General features: G+C 39.0%; 1 protein-coding gene across 1 annotated transcript; it reads right to left on the minus strand.

Moving 5' to 3' along the window:
* Positions 1-240: 240 nt before the first annotated feature.
* Positions 241-16,395, minus strand: LOC141444488 (uncharacterized). Its single transcript, XM_074110038.1, has 12 exons — positions 16,206-16,395; positions 15,796-15,887; positions 14,407-14,540; positions 13,444-13,564; positions 12,628-12,778; positions 11,899-11,982; positions 9,514-9,676; positions 8,943-9,091; positions 3,955-4,810; positions 2,576-2,580; positions 1,683-1,899; positions 241-1,179 (listed from the first exon to the last, which is right to left on the minus strand). The coding sequence occupies exons 1-12, from the start codon at positions 16,305-16,307 to the stop codon at positions 1,034-1,036; spliced, it is 2,220 nt and encodes a 739-aa protein (XP_073966139.1). The 5' UTR covers positions 16,308-16,395; the 3' UTR covers positions 241-1,033.
* Positions 16,396-17,377: the final 982 nt, after the last annotated feature.

Consider the following 17,377-nt stretch of genomic DNA (forward strand, 5'->3'; position numbering starts at 1 on the left):
TTTTATCCAAATCAGCAGAAGTTTTTTTTTAGTTCCCACGAGGAGTAGTTCGAGACACGTGTTCAGTGCGATTGCTCGATCAAGAATGTCAACTTTATTTAATGCACATGTCAATGTAACTGGCATCGGTGTTGCCAGTGCAACGATGCTACGACATATACACACGCATATATTCATTAAAAAAATACTGTTTTATGTTGCTAACAGGGAGAATTTAAGGGTACGTCAAAAAAACACTAGTCATTAACAACAATTATAATTCTGATTGAATAAGTACAATACAATTTTACTTACACCTAGGGTTACCCCCCCCCCACAGCATGGTAGGCAGCCTACGTTGCTGCCTACTCAATGCACGCCTTTGATGGTGTGGTAGGGTTGTGTGGTAGATATGGTATGGTGGATATAATATGGTATGGTAATGTAGTACGGTAGTGTGAGTATGGTGAATATGGTATTGTGGATTTCAACCGTCGTTTTCCATGTGTTACGAAAATTGATAAATAATATGTCCATCAAATAAAAATTTCATCACCACCATCACGTGTGGCGTGGTGTGTGATCAGAGATACAATAGGTTTTAGTTTAGGGACATTTTATCCTCAGAATTTCGTAACACTCAGGAACGGCCTGAACGGCGGTTGAAATGATACGGAGCCTCACCCGGATATGGTTTGGTGGATATGGTATGGTATGGTGGATATGGTATGCTATGGTAATATGATATGGTGGATATGGTATACTATGGTGTGGTGGTGTAGTACAGTCGCGAAACGAAAAGGTTGTTGACCACCTTAAGGCCTGTTTTTGCTTGGTCAGTATAAGTTATCACTTTATCGACCCAGTATGACTATTCCGTGATAATGACATTCAAAAATGTAACATGTGCTTGCAACGTGTAAATGAATGTATTGGAAAACTGATGACCTTTTCATTCCGCCACTGTACAATGATGTGGTATGCTATGACCCACCATAGTGTGGTAAGGTGGATATGATATGGTGGTGTGGTATATATGTGAACGTGTAGACATTCAGTAGACGGGGAAGTTCCTGTCGATATGTTCGGCCCAGGCGTGCAGTCCGCCGGCCAGGTCGCGCAGTGCGCACGCCGGCAGCGCGTCCAGCACGCGCCGCGCCGCCACCTGCGAGTCGTTGCCGCGCCGGCATATGAACGTCACTGGAACGGGGGAACAGGACCAACACGTATGGTTTCACGCATTTTGAAGTTTATCCACTTAAGGGCGTTTATAACTGCTGAGCTGGCAACTACCCGCTCACCCGGACAAGAGATATCGTTATTGCCGAAAAGTTTCTCGATGAGGGCTACGGCATAGATGTCGCTAGTGTCGCTGCTTAAGTGGCTAAATAAGAAACAACACAAGCTGAGATATGAGGTGCATAGGAGAAATTCGTGTCTGTATCGTTGTCCAGCGGTGGTTTAGCGGTATAGCACACGGCACGGAATGCCGAGGACCTGGGTTCGATTCCGAGCGCTGGTCTTATTTTTCTGGTTTTTATGTGCATCTATATTTCAGTTTGTATTTTCGATATGGTGAAAGAATGTTTAAAATCGGTCTAGTAGTTTTTGAGTTTATTCGCAAAACCTCCAAAAATCCAAACCTTTCCTCTTTATAACATTAGTATAGATTACTAGATATTTTTTACTACAATTTAACTTACCCTGTCCTTTATACTCCCGAATCTCCCCCAAAAGCCGCTCCAGAGCCTCCCCCCGCAGCGTGTCAATGGGATAGTTGACAGCGCCATCTATCCGGCACATGCAGAACTCGGGTGCGCTTCGCACGTCCACCAAAAGAGGGCGCTCAACGGACATCAACGCGGCGAGCTCGGTGGCAGACGTGCGGTGGAAGGGGGGGAGGATTTGGAGGTCTAGGTCCTGGGAAATAGGATATTTGACAAATCAATAGGTGACGGTTAAATGTGATGCCGTCTCCGTCTATTCGAACAAAACAAATAGAGACGGCATCACACCTAACCGCCAGTTAACACTAATCAATGGATGGTGAAACAGCCCCTAAATAGAATAAATAAATATCATGGGACTATCGACACCAATTAACCTATACTCTGTTTATCAAACCAAGATGCTAAAGTGACAGTATGAAATGCCAAATGTAAAAATAATGTGACCAGCATAGTACGATAGTACTGCTCTCGGTTTTCGACATAATTGCAAATAATCGATAAAACATAATATTTTATGGAAACAAAAATAAAATTAACGCATTAAATATCCTACTTTCCACAAGCATGAAATTTAAACATCAACATCTACAAAAAGTCGAAATATCTCCAAAATGGTGGCATTTTCATAAGACCCGTTTTACCTTTTTTAGAAGTCTTAAGTGCCATACGTGTGTTAGTAGTTTAGTACATAACAGATCCGTTCATATCTTATTTTTTCAGCAAATTCGGAATATAATATTTTGCACGCTCATTAGAGCAGAGTATGGTAGAATGCAATTATATCTACATAAAATCTTATGTTACCCATATTCCGCAAATAAATCATTTCATTTTTCACATTTTATACGTATAACATACGTACTTACCAAAACTGTTCGGTGATTACCGGTTGTGGCACATCACTATTTATGAGATGTAAAAACAGGTAGCACATGAAACGTCATTTTAGTATCTTGGTTTAATAAACAGAGTATAGTCCCAAGCTAAGCAAAGCTTGTAAAGTCACCAGCATTAATATGTGACACAATGAAGCGTGCATAAAATAAATATCTGATACGACTCTACTTCTAGGGCTGGTAGGATGTGCCAGATATTTTTGCACGCTCCGCTGTGGCAGATAATGAAGGTGACTGTACTATGAATACTAAACAACGAATATATATATAGATAAATATACACTTAAATACATATTAAACGTCCAAGACCCAAACAAACATTCGGGGCAGTCTTTGTCATTTTTTGTTTGATTGGCAAAATGTCCAATATTTGACGACCGGATGGGCAAGTGGTTAGAGAACCAAACTTTGAAGCTTGAGGTCCCAGATTCAATCCCCGTTCGGGGCTGATATTTGTATGAATAATACGAAAATTTGTTCTGAAAACCTCCTGCGAGGTACATTTTAATATATAAAGGAATCAAATGAAAACAACGAGTCATAAATAAGTAAATAGGTTTATTTCCTTTTTTTTTTATAGTAGCGCTTCCATTGCGAGTACACAGGGGTTGTGTATTTTTTTACATTGTATAGTAAATCGACAACCATTTCGAGATAAATGCTTCTTAAATTGTTTCCTGTACTTATTTAATTTTAATATCATTGTGATGAATTTATTGCATAATAAATAAGCAATGCCATTTGACTTTGAAACTATGACTTTGATTTTGACCCACAATCTCACGTATGACACTTTGACAGTGGCAGTAAGTGTCATCATTGGGTGTCATTATTGATTTGCAACAAACATTAAATCTGACACTTCACCACAGATAAAAAATAAAATAATGCTGGTGCTCAACACATGCACAGATAAAATTTATGAAATTAGCATTGGTATGGCAGAACTAGGTTAAACTCTGCTGTCATCATCAAAACTGTTTCAACAATTAATTTAAAAAAAATGATTTGGTTGGTTTTTTAGAAAAATATGGCTATGTCCATTGGAGGACAATTTTGCCAGTGTCTAGTAGTTTTTGCCGTTTTACGGTAAAAAAAATCTATAAAACGAAATATGAGAGGTAATGGTGGATGATGATGATTTAAATGACAAAAGATAGATTGGTTTCTAATAATTGATTAAGATCGCAACATAAGTAAAGGGAGTTCCCATAATGTAAATTTATTATTATTATTATTATTTATTGATATAATTTACAATTTACTAAAATCCTGCAATCTCAATTCGACTGCAATTCAAATTAATATAAATTATTAAAGTAATAAAATTTAAAGCAACTTTTAACTACATTCCCACTGAGGTACGTAAGTTACGTGTAAAACATTCGGCCCTAATTCCACATTACCATCCACATTATACGTATTTACTGTAACGTTATGCTCATTGACTATATCACACACATCATTATCATTTTTGGGCTTAAAAATTCTCAAATCTTTAGCCAAAAACACTTTAGCAAAAGTCTTTCTCGACGCTGGTGTTACCCCTTTCATCTTCATATCTTTAACATAAGCGTTGTAAAGCTGAAACTGGTTTTTAATATGTCCTAAATCTAGGTACAGTAAGTTACTGTACGCGGGCGTTGTCTTGCAAAAAAGACATTTGACGCCGGTTTTCGGTAAGCTATCTATATAAGCGTCAACATTTAGTGCTTTCAAAGGTTTTCTAAATTCTCTAGGGCGTTCTGTGTTAACCAGCCAAGTCCTAACCATCGCTTCTTTTATTCCTAAAGTATGCAAAAACGTTGTCCTACAAACAGGCAGTTTCTGCTCATCTAAAAGTAAATTATATCTGTGCGAGTGCTCTTTTCTGGAAACCTCTTTGTTTTTCAGCGTACGCCTTTTAGGAGGAATGACATCAACCAACGATCTGACGTACTTCCTTTTGTTGGACCAATCTAGTTCGTTCCAGAAGTAATTGAAGATCTTCCTTCTCCTTTCCTCCTCGAAGCTGCTGCATTTTCTGTGGGTCCCTTTCTTGCAGAAGTCAGCTGTGCATGCGGGGCCCAACTTTCGTTCTGATTTGGGGACGTCTTGCACCCATTTGTCTAGGTCTTTTCTGAAGCCATAATAGCTTTGCCCGGACATGCGTTTTACTTTTTGCTCTTTCCGACGCTGCGATGTTACTTTAGCATCCTCTTTTTTCTGAAAATAAAGAGTTGAAGAGTAGAAATGGTTGAAACGGCGAGGTGTTTATTATTAGCGTGATAATGATATGTCCCGGCTGTGGCAGTACAGATGTATACAGGGTGGCCCATTTAGATCGGTCAGTATGGGAAAGTCTGAAACTATAAGACATAAGAAGATCTGTTCTCAGGAACCATGTCATCGATTTTAATAACAAAAAAACTGCATTCATACATTAAAAAAAAACTGTACTCAGCTCGAGAATCGAACCTGGACGTTTTGAAAAATAAAACTTACATTATATAAGAATATGAAAACAATGCATTTTATTCATTCTAGATACAGTGTTTCATAGTAACATTTATTGCTTATGACCTACTACCGATATCCAAATAGACATAACATACGTTTTATTTTTCAAAATGTCCGGGTTCGATTCCCAAACTGTACAAGTGTTTTGTTAATGTTTGAATGCAGTTTTTCTTGTTACTAAAATCGATGACATGGTTCCTAAGAACAGATCTTCGTATGTCTTATAGTTTCAGACTTTCCCATACTGACCGATCTAAACGGGCCACCCTGTGTAGTCATCGGGAAAAGTCGGACCTCAATCTGAATACCACGGCAACCGAAGCGTCAATCAATTGTTGTATTAAATTCCATTTTCCCATCCATTAAAGGACTACACATTACACCGTATCGTACCATGACCGTAACAGCAACGTGACAGGCAAAAATATATTCTTTGTATCGAAAAGCATGAGACTATGCCCACTAGCACGTTTCGTAACCAACCGTCGCCGTCGCGTGCCATGTATGCGCTTGACATTCCATTCGACACGTAATGGGACTTTTGGGATGAAAATATTAGTGCCACTTGTCCCATGGGACTACTGGCACGTAATCGTCTCAGTAGTCCCATGATGGGACTACTCAATGGGACTAGTGGGATAGACGGACTCCGTCTGACACGGTCCTATAATTTGTTAATTCTTTACCTCAAAAGCGTAAATTCCTTGCAGCGATTCACCGAATCACATTTCACCTCGATCGTATATTTAATTATACCGTTGTGTCACACGGCGGCCACGACGTACATAATACGCGTTCTTGAATCTACATAAGCACGACGACGTCTGTACACGCGTCAATGTGTGCGTAAGACACACAGGGCTGACTATCGCAAAACCCAGGTAGTACAAGTACTACCAATGACATTTAAAGGTACCTACTTATATGTAGGTATGGCTTAGATATGTGCAAATAAATGTTATCGTTAATCTTACCTATTTATTTAAACCTACTTAAAATGTGTCTGTCTGTGAATTTAAGCATTATTATTTTCAATTACAATAGATATACGACAACAAACTTAAACGAATTATTCGGTTGGTAGTTATTTCATGTATTAATCGCGATAATTTCAGAAATCATTATTTATTTATAAAAGGTAGGTAGGGTACCGTTACCATTTCGCAAAAAATAACTTAGTGCCGTGCGGCCGACATACATCGCGTCGCGCGCCCGACTGCTTTCCTGCGGTTTTCCTGCAATCTGCGCTTGAGGGGTGGGGTAACTCGAACCGGTGCGGGGCGGAGCGTGGCCATTCTGTACGTTAGTGCTATTATATATTCTTTGGTTGTGTCACAATCGTTTATTTTTTTACTCGCTATAAATTTTAGTAAACGGAGCTGAAACGTCCACCACTTCAAGGTCGCTCAGCGAGCTATGGAACGAGCTATGCTCGGGGTTTCTCTGAAAGATAGAATCCGCAACGAGGCTATCCGACACAGAACTAAGGTCATCGACATAGCTCAGAGAATTAGCCAGTTGAAGTGGCAGTGGGCTGGTCATATCTGTCGAAGAACCGACAACCGCTGGAGTAAACGAGTTCTTGAGTGGAGACCGCGTCTTGGGAAACGTAGTGTATCGCCCTCCGGCCAGGTGGAGTGACGATTTGCGAAAGGCTGCTGGTAGAAGCTGGGTGCGTCTAGCCGAGGACAGGGCGCAGCGCTCTTTGGGGGAGGCCTATGTCCAGCAGTGGACTGCTATAGGCTGATGATGATGATGATGATAAATTTTAGTCGCATTACACCTCGATCGTGCATTTAAGTATGGCGTTGTGTCTCAATCGTATTTTTTTTTGGTTGCTATTTGTTTACATCATCAGTCTTTTTAAATTTTGCGCGCTGAATTTACTAAGTCCATAGAATAAGATTCTGAAATTTTGCAAGTCTTTGACAGCTACGATTTTTCCGCTAAGTTCGTTTCACTGACACTTCACTGTACTTACCTCTTCGCACTACACTGTCTACACTTCACTTCCTAATCACTGTTTCCTATCCGGTTCGAAGGACCACTTTGTTTACATCAAACACCGTTGCTATGCCAATCCGTTTAATCCTCAATCATTCAACAATCTTATGGTTTTACAGTCAGTCAAACGTTATCTAGGTTATTTTCAAGTACAGCGACACCTATCGGTCAATAAAGTAACTATCGTCCAAAACACTATTGGTTTTAAGTAGTCTCATTTCATCTCGATCGTGCATTAGTGTATTTTAGTGCTAACATCAATTAACGCGTCAAATTAATTAGAGTCCCAGGCAAACATCGATCGCGGCGAAATGCGTCTAGGGTAAAATACTACACGGAAAATGAGATGCTACAAATGAATTATACTAATGTAAAAAGCTACGCGAAAAATTGCGCCAGGTACAAGATTCTATTGAATTTTTGTTAGTTCGAGGTGAAATGCTATTCGGTGAATCGCTACAAGGAATTTATGCTTTTGAGGTAAAAGACTAACAATTGGTTCCTATTAGGGTCATGCCATGATACACTCGGTGTAAAACCCACTAACACACATAAAGTGCGCTTTTATTGACGACCGGATGGCTAAGTGGTTAGAGAACCTGACTACGAAGTTTGAGGTCCTGGGTTCGAATCCCGGCCGGGGCAGATATTTGTGTGAATAACACGAATGTTTGTTCTCGGGTCTTGGATGTTTAATATGTATTTAAGTATGTATTTATCTATATAAGTATGTTTATCCGTTGCCTAGTATCCATAGTACAAGCTTTGCTTAGTTTGGGACTAGGTCAATTGGTGTCAAATGTCCCATGATATTTATTTATTTATTGTAGCGGATAAAGATAGTGAAGGATTTATTCAAGACCGCGAATGTTACAGCGAAAAAGACTTAGCAATATAAATGGAGTATTAAAAAGTTGGCTTACCTTTTTAACATTCGCGCTTTTGAACGCTACATGTGCACTAATTAAACGGTTTTTTTTTTAAAAGGAACACCAATTTATACGACTAGTTTTTACCCGCGGGTTTGCTTGCTTGAAAATAATTGGGTCAAGATTTTACTACAGTAATGGGAATTCCTAAGAGTAAGAGGGATTATGCATTATATTGATGTGTGGAAATATCAATATAATGGCCTAGTTATCCCAATGGCTCATCTTCAAAATATTAGTTTAGATTATAAAAAAGTCCAATTATTCAACGGATTGGCAATCTTAAAACATAGTTTAGTTTATTAAAAAAAAAGTCTAATTATTCAACGGATATTGAAGAATTTCATTAAAATCAAGCGTCCCCCCCTCTAAAATCTAAACCGGTGGGCGGAAAAATTTGAAAAAATTCGGGATGGTAGTAGTACATCAAACTTACAAGTAAAACTATAACGGTTAAGTTTTCTTGAGAATTATTAGTAGTTTAAGAGTAATTAGCATCCTAAAATATACCTAAACTTGGAATATTCCGTACAAAATACGAAATCCATAGAAAAATATTACCTAATTTTTTCGTAATGGCTACGGAACCCTATTTCGGGCGTGTCCGACACGCTCCTGGCAGGTTTTATATAAAAAGTTCATACTCTCTCCTCAAAAGTGGGAGATTCGCATCATCAGGTTGTTGTTCTTGGCCTATAAATTCGCCAACTAACTTTGGAAACCGGCTAAAGGAAAGCTAAAACTTAAGTAAAGATGGTTATTTGGATGTTACGTAAAATTTAGAGGGGGGCGGCGGGGTATTGGAAAACGTTACGGTGCGTGGGGGGGAGGGAGAGTAAAAAATCTGCAAAAATTGAATCACACGAATTTTTTACCGTTTTTATATTTCTGTATATTGTGCTCACCTTTTCCTTTGCTTTGGCCTTGCAGAAGGTCTCGTAGTCCAGTAGGCGTGTTATTGTCGGTGTATCGGAACACGCGGCGCAATCCGGGTTGCGCCCGCGCAGCCGCACTGCAACAGGGTGAGGTAGTGAGTAGTGACTACTGACTGACACTGGTGGGATTGTGAAAGAGTGGTAAGTGTGAGAGAGGGGTGTGGGGTAGTGAGAGTGGAGTATTGGGTAGTGAGAGTGGAGTATTGAGACAGAGTAGTGAGTGAGACAGTAGAGTAGTTAGAGTGGGATTATGAGGCATTGAATAGTGAGAGAGTGAGTAGTGAGGGTGGGATTATGAGGCAGTGAGGTAGAGAGAAAGTGAGATAGAGAGTGGGGTTCCGAGGTCGCGGGGTAAAAGTAGTGAAGCAGTTAGTCATGCAGTGAGATAGTGAGGTAAAGATAGTGAAGAAAAGTGGAGAAATAGTGACGTAGAGAAGAAGTGCGTTAATAAGATAATAGGTAATCCTTACGTCTCATCTCCGCCTCATATAATCAGACGTGTAGGGTTGGATCCCTAGACGTGTCGTCTCCGCTCCGCTACGTCCCTTGTCAGTGGCCGCAGCCTCAGGGCAGTCACCGATGAGCCCCGGCACGGGCCCGGCCACGCCGTGCGCCGAGCAGCTGCCGACGGCGTCCGGCCGCGGCGGCAAAGGGAACACGCAGCGGTAGCACGCTCCGCGGTACCCTCCGCCTGCTGAACGGTCCTGCACACACATTACGGGTATCGAGCGACGTGCCTTCAATAAGCTGTGTCCTCTCCTGGACGAGGATGACACCTTGGAAGGAACTTCAGCTCAAGCAGTTCCTGTGGGCCCTTCAGCTTCTTCCAACGGGCCCCCAGGATGTCTACGCCAATAACCGATCCGTGCGGGGGCGGACGTACGGGGCACAAACCATGGACAGAGCTGACGCTGCCGCCGTGGACAAAATTCATTTTTTATTGCTAATCAGAAAGTAAAGGATTGTCCATAAAAAAACATCTTGTTATTCTTGTACCACCAGCCAAATATGTGGTCTACCACCCTAAAGTTGATAATCGTTTGCACGTCATAAAACAATAATGCCTATAGACGTGTCTGTCAACTTGAAAGTTCGACTTTAGCGACGTATTCATTTGATAGGAACTTGTTTAAAAATTGGTAGACCACTTATTTGGCTGATGGTACCATAATCGCATTCTAGGACTAAGGCGCACACACAAGAAACGTGGTACGGGGGCGCGTAGCAGTCGCAGCGACCCTTGAATCAGTTTTCATACTAAATTTCAACCAGAGATGTGCGAGAATGTGTTTCTCGTCTCTGGTGGAAACGGAGCCTAAATGCATAGAAACGTCGTGATCCAAAGCAGGCACAAGAGACGACGCGGAGACGCCCTCGCCCCGTGCCCGTGCCGTCCCGTCCGCGGCGCGCCCTCGTCTAACGTCTCTTCTCTGTGGCTTGCGCCTAAGGAAGAATCAGTTCTTCTTTGCATGGAATAAAACAAAGAAACTTCCCTGTGTCTGTATGTACAGCAGTAACCAGTCTGTTCAGTGCAACTGACATTCGGCATAGGCCACAGATGAGATATGACATGACAGTTGGCAGATTGTGCATATCGACGTCTGTGGTCTATGGATGGTTGAGTGGTGTGTTGACTCTTTCTTTTACTGTGATGTTTATAACTTATTATGTGCACGGTCTTTTGTCTGGTTTTGCGTTCTGTTTGTTTTCATTATTGTTATTATTATAATTATATACTTTCTATTTGTTTCTTTTTAGATTTACTTTTTTTTTTTTTTAATTTATGTCGCCTTCCGTGAAGTCGCCAAGCGGTCTCAGCGGAAGACCAGCGTTGGCCTCTACGGCCAACACTATGCTGAGCTGAGACCGTTTCGCGATTTCGCAAATACTGTCATTAATATTTATTTTCTTATTCTGATATTTATTTATTCTGATAGTTGTATCCCACTATTTAAAAAATTAAATATTTTACCTTTGCCGTGTTTGTACATTAGAGGAATGTGGTTTTTGTGAATCCCATCCAGACTATTTTAAAAAACGCAGTGAATTATTCAGAGGCGGACAAGAGCATGCATTATGTCTCTTTTGTACAGGCCACGCTGTCGTAAAAGATATTTATAAAAGAAACGCTTCAACATGTGCATAATAGTTTTTAATAATTTACCAGATGAATTAAAGTGTTGTCGGGAGAAATGTTCAAACGCAATTTGACGAAATGGTTACTGACGAAATGTTTTTATAGTGCAAGGACTACTTAAATTATAGGCAATATTATTGACCATTATTTTGGACATTTACTATTATTTATATTATTATATTATTTAATTAAATTATAAAATAACCTTTAGCTTATTAATGAAATAGTTGTACGCTTGCTTGCAAGCTGAATACAAGGACAACAGATATATAATTATGATAAGACCAATGTATTTTTTTACTGTATTCTGACAAATAAAGTTAATTTGAATTTGAATTTTATACTTGTTTTATTTTGTGTACTTATAATATGTAATTTGCGAATTAGCGAATAAACGTTTCTATTTCTATTATTTATTTATTTACATATGCTTAGATCTTTTAAAGTCAAATTCAAAATATCTTAATCAATTTAGGCTATAACAAGCACTTATGAATGTCAAAAAATCCACCAGCACCGGTTCGGAAAAACCACTGTTGAGAAGAATCCGGCAAGAAACTCAAGAAACTATAATATCATTTTAAAACAGATGTACAAAGTTATTTAACGATTTGCGAGTACATCACCAGCTACTAACTTTTTAACACAGTAGATTCGCTATTTGTAGTAAAGGATCGCCAATGCGGATTGGAATTATTTTCAACGGATAAAATGCCGACGTCTATTGTAAATAGAAATGCACACAAAATTTCTAATGTTCTTGTTTATGTGTATAGTATCTAAATGTACCTTTTCAACTGGATTAGAGTCCCGATACCCGTACACAGTAAGCTGTCCCTCCATTTTTAAGGCACTCCCGGATATAAGGGGCAACTGTAACAGAAAATTATTGAGTGTATGAGATAGTGAAACTTTGAGATTATGAAGTGAGTATAGGATAGTTAACTTTATCGTATAGTGAGGGCATTGTGAGTCGATCAGATAGTGACACAATGTGACATTATAATGTGACTAGAATTAGTGAATAGTAGTCAGTGAACATTGCACTAGCAAACAGTACACAAGTAAACATCGTATAGTGAACAATGTACTAGTGAACAGTGCGCTAGAGTACAATTTATCTTTTTTTTTATTCGACTGGATGGCAAACGAGCAAGTGAGTCTTCTGATGGTAAGAGATCACCACCGCCCATAAACATCTGCAACACCAGGGGTATTGCAGATGCGTTGCCAACCTAGAGCTTAGGCCTAAGATGGGATACCTAAGTTCCAGTAATTCACCGGCTGTCTTACTCTCCACGCCGATACACAACAGTGCAAGAACTGCTGCTTCAAGCAGGATTAGCGAGCAAGATGGTAGCAATTTACTAGTGAAGAGGGCACTAGTGAACAGTCTTCTTACTAGTGCATATTGTACTAGTGAACATTTTCTACGTGTGCACTCTACTACTAAATATTTGACACAATGATAGTGAGTCGACCAGATAGCGACAAATGATTAGTGAGTAGGTCAGATACCTTGGTTAGTACGCAGGCGTCGTTGAGTAAGTACCTCGTGGGCACGTTGTCGGTACAGTCCAACACCACGTCGTATTTGTTGACTATGCTGAGAGCGTTGCTCGAGTCCAGCTGCACGTTGTGTTGGTTTATTGTTATATTCGAGTTTATTCTGTGGACAAAGATAAGATATTTCAGCGTTTAAGGTCACAGCTCATTAGACCCACCCCGCACTCGACCAGCACCGCCTCGACTTTCGGCGTCCACTCGGTGTTGTCAGGTCGTCCACGGGTGCGGGTGGGGTCTTTCTGACAAAACATGTTGCACTATAAATTGCAAGTAAACCATCTTTTTTGTACAATATTTGAGAAAATAAATGACTGACTACTGATTAACGATAGCGGACTTATTAATGATAGTTTTACTTACATCAACCAACTAGTCCAACTACATAGAGGTTTAGTGTAAGTACTTTTCAGTGGTAGGACCTTTTGCAAGGTCAGCCCGGATTGCTACCACCATCTTGCTCGCTAATCCTGCCGTGAAGCAGCAGTGCTTGCACTGTTGTGTTTCGGCGTGGAGAGTAAGACAGCCGGTGAAATTACTGGAACTTAAGGTATCCCATCTTAGGCCTCTAGGTTGGCAACGCATCTGCAATACCCCTGGTGTTGCAGATGTTTATGGGCGGTGGTGATCTCTTACCATCAGGAGACCCACTTGCTCGTTTGCCATCCAGTCGAATAAAAAAAAAAAAAATTGTACGTTAAACTGAGTCCGTACAGATTCCGCTCCGCTCACTGTGTAAATGTGGGCTTTACAAATGTGCATATTGCGTACCTCCTGAGCGCATCAGCTGCAGATTGCACTTTGCTTTGGTGCTGGTCGTTCTCTGTGTGCAGAAACTGGCGGTGTATGTTTGTCAGATCCACTGTATCATAGTCCACTAAACCTATCTCACCTGTACAAAAAATAAATAAATTATAGTGTAAATTAAATCTACCTTAGTACCTTAGTACCTTAGTAGTTAGTAGCGTCGGTACCTTAGTACCGACGCTGGGGGAATGTCGGAACCGTTTCCTTAGTTGTGTGGGCGTTTCGAGTGCAGTCAGGTCATGTTCCATCGAATAAATTCTTAAATATGATGAAAGTTGTTTGTTTGCTTGTCTGCTATTAGGTAAAAAAAAAAAACAAATGTGCATGGATTGTAATAAGATTGAGGACTTAGTTCATTTTTTGGTGGGGTGTGTATTGACTAAGGATAGCCGTGAGAGATAACTGACTTGAGCTTCTATGGATGTGTAGATGAAAAACAGGGTTGGTAAGCCGGTATTAAAGAGTGTCACCTGTCACAACGATCGAGTCAAAGATACAAATTCTTTTTTAATGTTTTTTATTCTGGACTATGGAACAACCCGTAACCGACCGGACTGACGTAATTTGGCGGTAAAGAAAACTCTTTAATTTTTTTTAATTAATTGATGTTTTTTGTTAATTAGAAAGTTTATTCCTATTGATATAAAAGTTTCAAGCGTTTCTAAATTTTACAGACATTCCCCATTGAGGTATTGGTTCAGGACAAACATTTCTCGCACATCTCTGGTGGAAATGCAGCCCTAAAGATTAAAGAGACTAGATCCATTGTTTTACTTGATTTAGTTTAAAAGACCTTAAGGTCACAAATAATTTTATTTCTTCTTTCAAAAATATATATTAAAATAGGAAGTATAAAAATAACTTTGTTCAATTGAACAGTATACTCATATCATAGTCATAGTTGTTATTAGGCCATTATAGACTTACCAATGCCAGCCCCAGCCAAGTAGACAGCAGCAGGACAGCCCAGGCCTCCCGCTCCAACTACGAGCACCCTGGCGGCACAGAGCTTCACTTGCCCTTCCACTCCTATCTCCGGCAGAAGGATCTGACGACTGTATCTGTTGACATTGGGAGTAATGGGTAAGTTCCACAAACAACTTTGATAGTTATACTCTGTTTCTACGTCAGGCAAAAAAACTTACTATGGCCATCCTTTTGCATGTATCTCTTAATTAAAATAAAATAAAATATTGGACATGTATTGATTCTGTTGTTAACAAAAATTGCATGGATTGTAATAAGATTGAGTACTTAGTAAATTTTTTGGTGGAGTGTATATTGACTAAGGATAGCCGTGATAGGTATTTGAGTGATTTGAACCTATTCAAAGGTGCAGTGAATATTATTTTGAGTTGTCCGGTATCGGAAGATGCAGTATGTACGAATTTACAGGTTCATCAAGCACTCCTTTGCAGCCAGATAATCTGGACATCGCAATAGGAGTGTTTGATGAATGTGGACATTGAGTCTTTCAATGAGGCTGGCATAGTCACACAAGTACACTTAAGCCTCTAAAAAATTAGAAAATTTTTTTAACAGATATTATGAAGATACAGCCAGTTCCTTAATTAACTAATAAAATACGAATAAAATATTCTGATTTTGATTCTGATTCTGGCTATATCTTCATCATCGTTCCACATGATGTCACGCCGTGCGACACTATTTTGCACTTTACTTTATACTTTTATTATTTTTTGTTTGATTAACGCATTCACTTCCACCTGACTTGACTTGACTGACCACAGGTGCCACTGAGGCACATGTGCGTTCAAAATGTTTGAATAATTATGACAGCGGCACAGGGTGAGTCACGGTGACGCATAGATGCGTTGGTGGCAATGAATGCATTAACAAAAGATAAACATGATGGATAATATATTTTTACCTAGGAAACGAATTAGATGTACCTACTTTCTATTCTCTAAGTAGTATGCAAAGTTCTGCTTTAAATGCCACTTTTATTTATACTACGAATATATGGAAAGACTATTATTGCCGAAAAGAATGCGCTATGGAAAATTTAACAGCAAGTAATTTTTTTAAAACAAAACTATATGGCAATTCACATAGCTATTTATTCAAAATTAATTAAAAATATTTATTTATTTATTTATTTCAATGAAACTTACACAGTATAACAGTTAAACACTAAGGCACTGGGCAAGACAAACACTGAGAAGAGAGAGATTGAATGACAATCCAACAAAACAACAATTCATAAAGTAAATGTATAAAACAAAACAAACGTTTAAGTAAACATTTTTTATATGTTTTAAAATTATTTATTAGTAAAAATATAGTTGTGCTCACCTCTCAATGGCCCATTTAGGTAGTCTGTCCACTTGGGTTTGATTCTGAAAACCATCCGAATTGACATGTAACTGAGACTCTAGATGGGGTTTCTGTAAATAAAAAATAAAAAAAATATTGTTAGTCAAGTAGCTAGAAAAAAAAAAGTTTGAAGTCCATAAAAATAAAAAATATGGTTACTTCATCTTGTTAAATAGACAGGTTTCTATGCTGTTGCCAGACACATTGAAACAGTTCTATTGATTTTGACTATTTTTCATTTAATAGGCAGAGGTTATACACGATCCAAATGAACCACAAATACAATGCAGTACGGAACCGGCTACAATGATATAACAAGCTGTTATGATACATTAGTGGTATTACAATAACAACTGACTGGAAGCCTTGAAAATCAAAACAATACATACCGATACCCATTTCTTTTTCAACTCGTACAATTCGTTTTCTTTTTCCACTAGGATTTTTCGCAAGTCCACTATTTCTTTCTCTAATTTGTTTATACACTCCATAGTGTTAAACTTAGGCTTAAAACTACGATATAATTAAATTTTCGATAGTTTACGCAAGCAAGTGTCCCAGAGCAAGCAGAGGTCTTTGAAGCAGAGTTTGACAGAACAGACAGAACCAGTTGTCACTGTCAGAATTTGATTGACGTTTTTTTTATAAAAAGGGACGGCCACATGCAGCCTCTCAACGCTCGTTTGCAGCGATAAATCTAGTCCCCTATTTTGAATTTCCCGCGATTCCAAAAAGTAGTCAAATCTCTGCGTCGAACAGTAGCGTCAAGATGAAGGAATTACCTTCGTCTTGGAAGCTGATTTCTTAAGCTCCTTTAGTTGCAACCGTACAAATAAAATAAATTGGAGTGAATGCAAACTAAAATACCTAATAGCTTTTTCCAAAATTACAGAGGTTTTTTTTCCAGCGATAAAGCTTAACATTTTCAGCTTTGTCGCTATATGTCACGTGACCAGATTTGAAGCTGGAAACAAGCGTTGAGCAGCTACATGAGCGCCGCACCTTCATCCGCTACGTTTTATGAAATAGACTAAAATTGCACAAAGCAAAAACGAAACGCAAATTCAAATGTCATCGAACTTTTTTTTTTTGCTTGCTGTGCAGCGTTGCCAGATCGGAACTTTGAGGTTTTAGCTGAACTTCTGCGGAACTTCGATCCCATCAGAACTTTTGTTCCGTTTAGGCTTTTTTTTAATTATATTTTTAGGGTCTTCCACGAGTCGTCTTATCTAACAGTCAAACTATAATTTCACGAAAGAAGAATCAAGTTTCAAATAATTATGTACTAAATAATATGCTTTATAAAAGTAAAATCTGTATTCTGTGTAAAAAAAAACTATCTCTAGCTTAATTTTGTTTACGATAACTTGTTACAACACTGGATAGATACGCACAATGTTAAAACTAAAATCGCCGGACGGATATTGGATAAAATTTAGAATGTAAGTAGATGGCTGGAGATTTAGAATAACACGCTAGGTTGTAAGAATATCAGGATACAAATAGTAATATTCCAATGGGATCGGGATAAAATAGCAGTTTTAAAATCTACGATTAAAAA

Source organism: Choristoneura fumiferana, chromosome 30 (assembly GCF_025370935.1).
Source record: "Choristoneura fumiferana chromosome 30, NRCan_CFum_1, whole genome shotgun sequence".
Classification (NCBI taxonomy): domain Eukaryota; kingdom Metazoa; phylum Arthropoda; class Insecta; order Lepidoptera; family Tortricidae; genus Choristoneura; species Choristoneura fumiferana.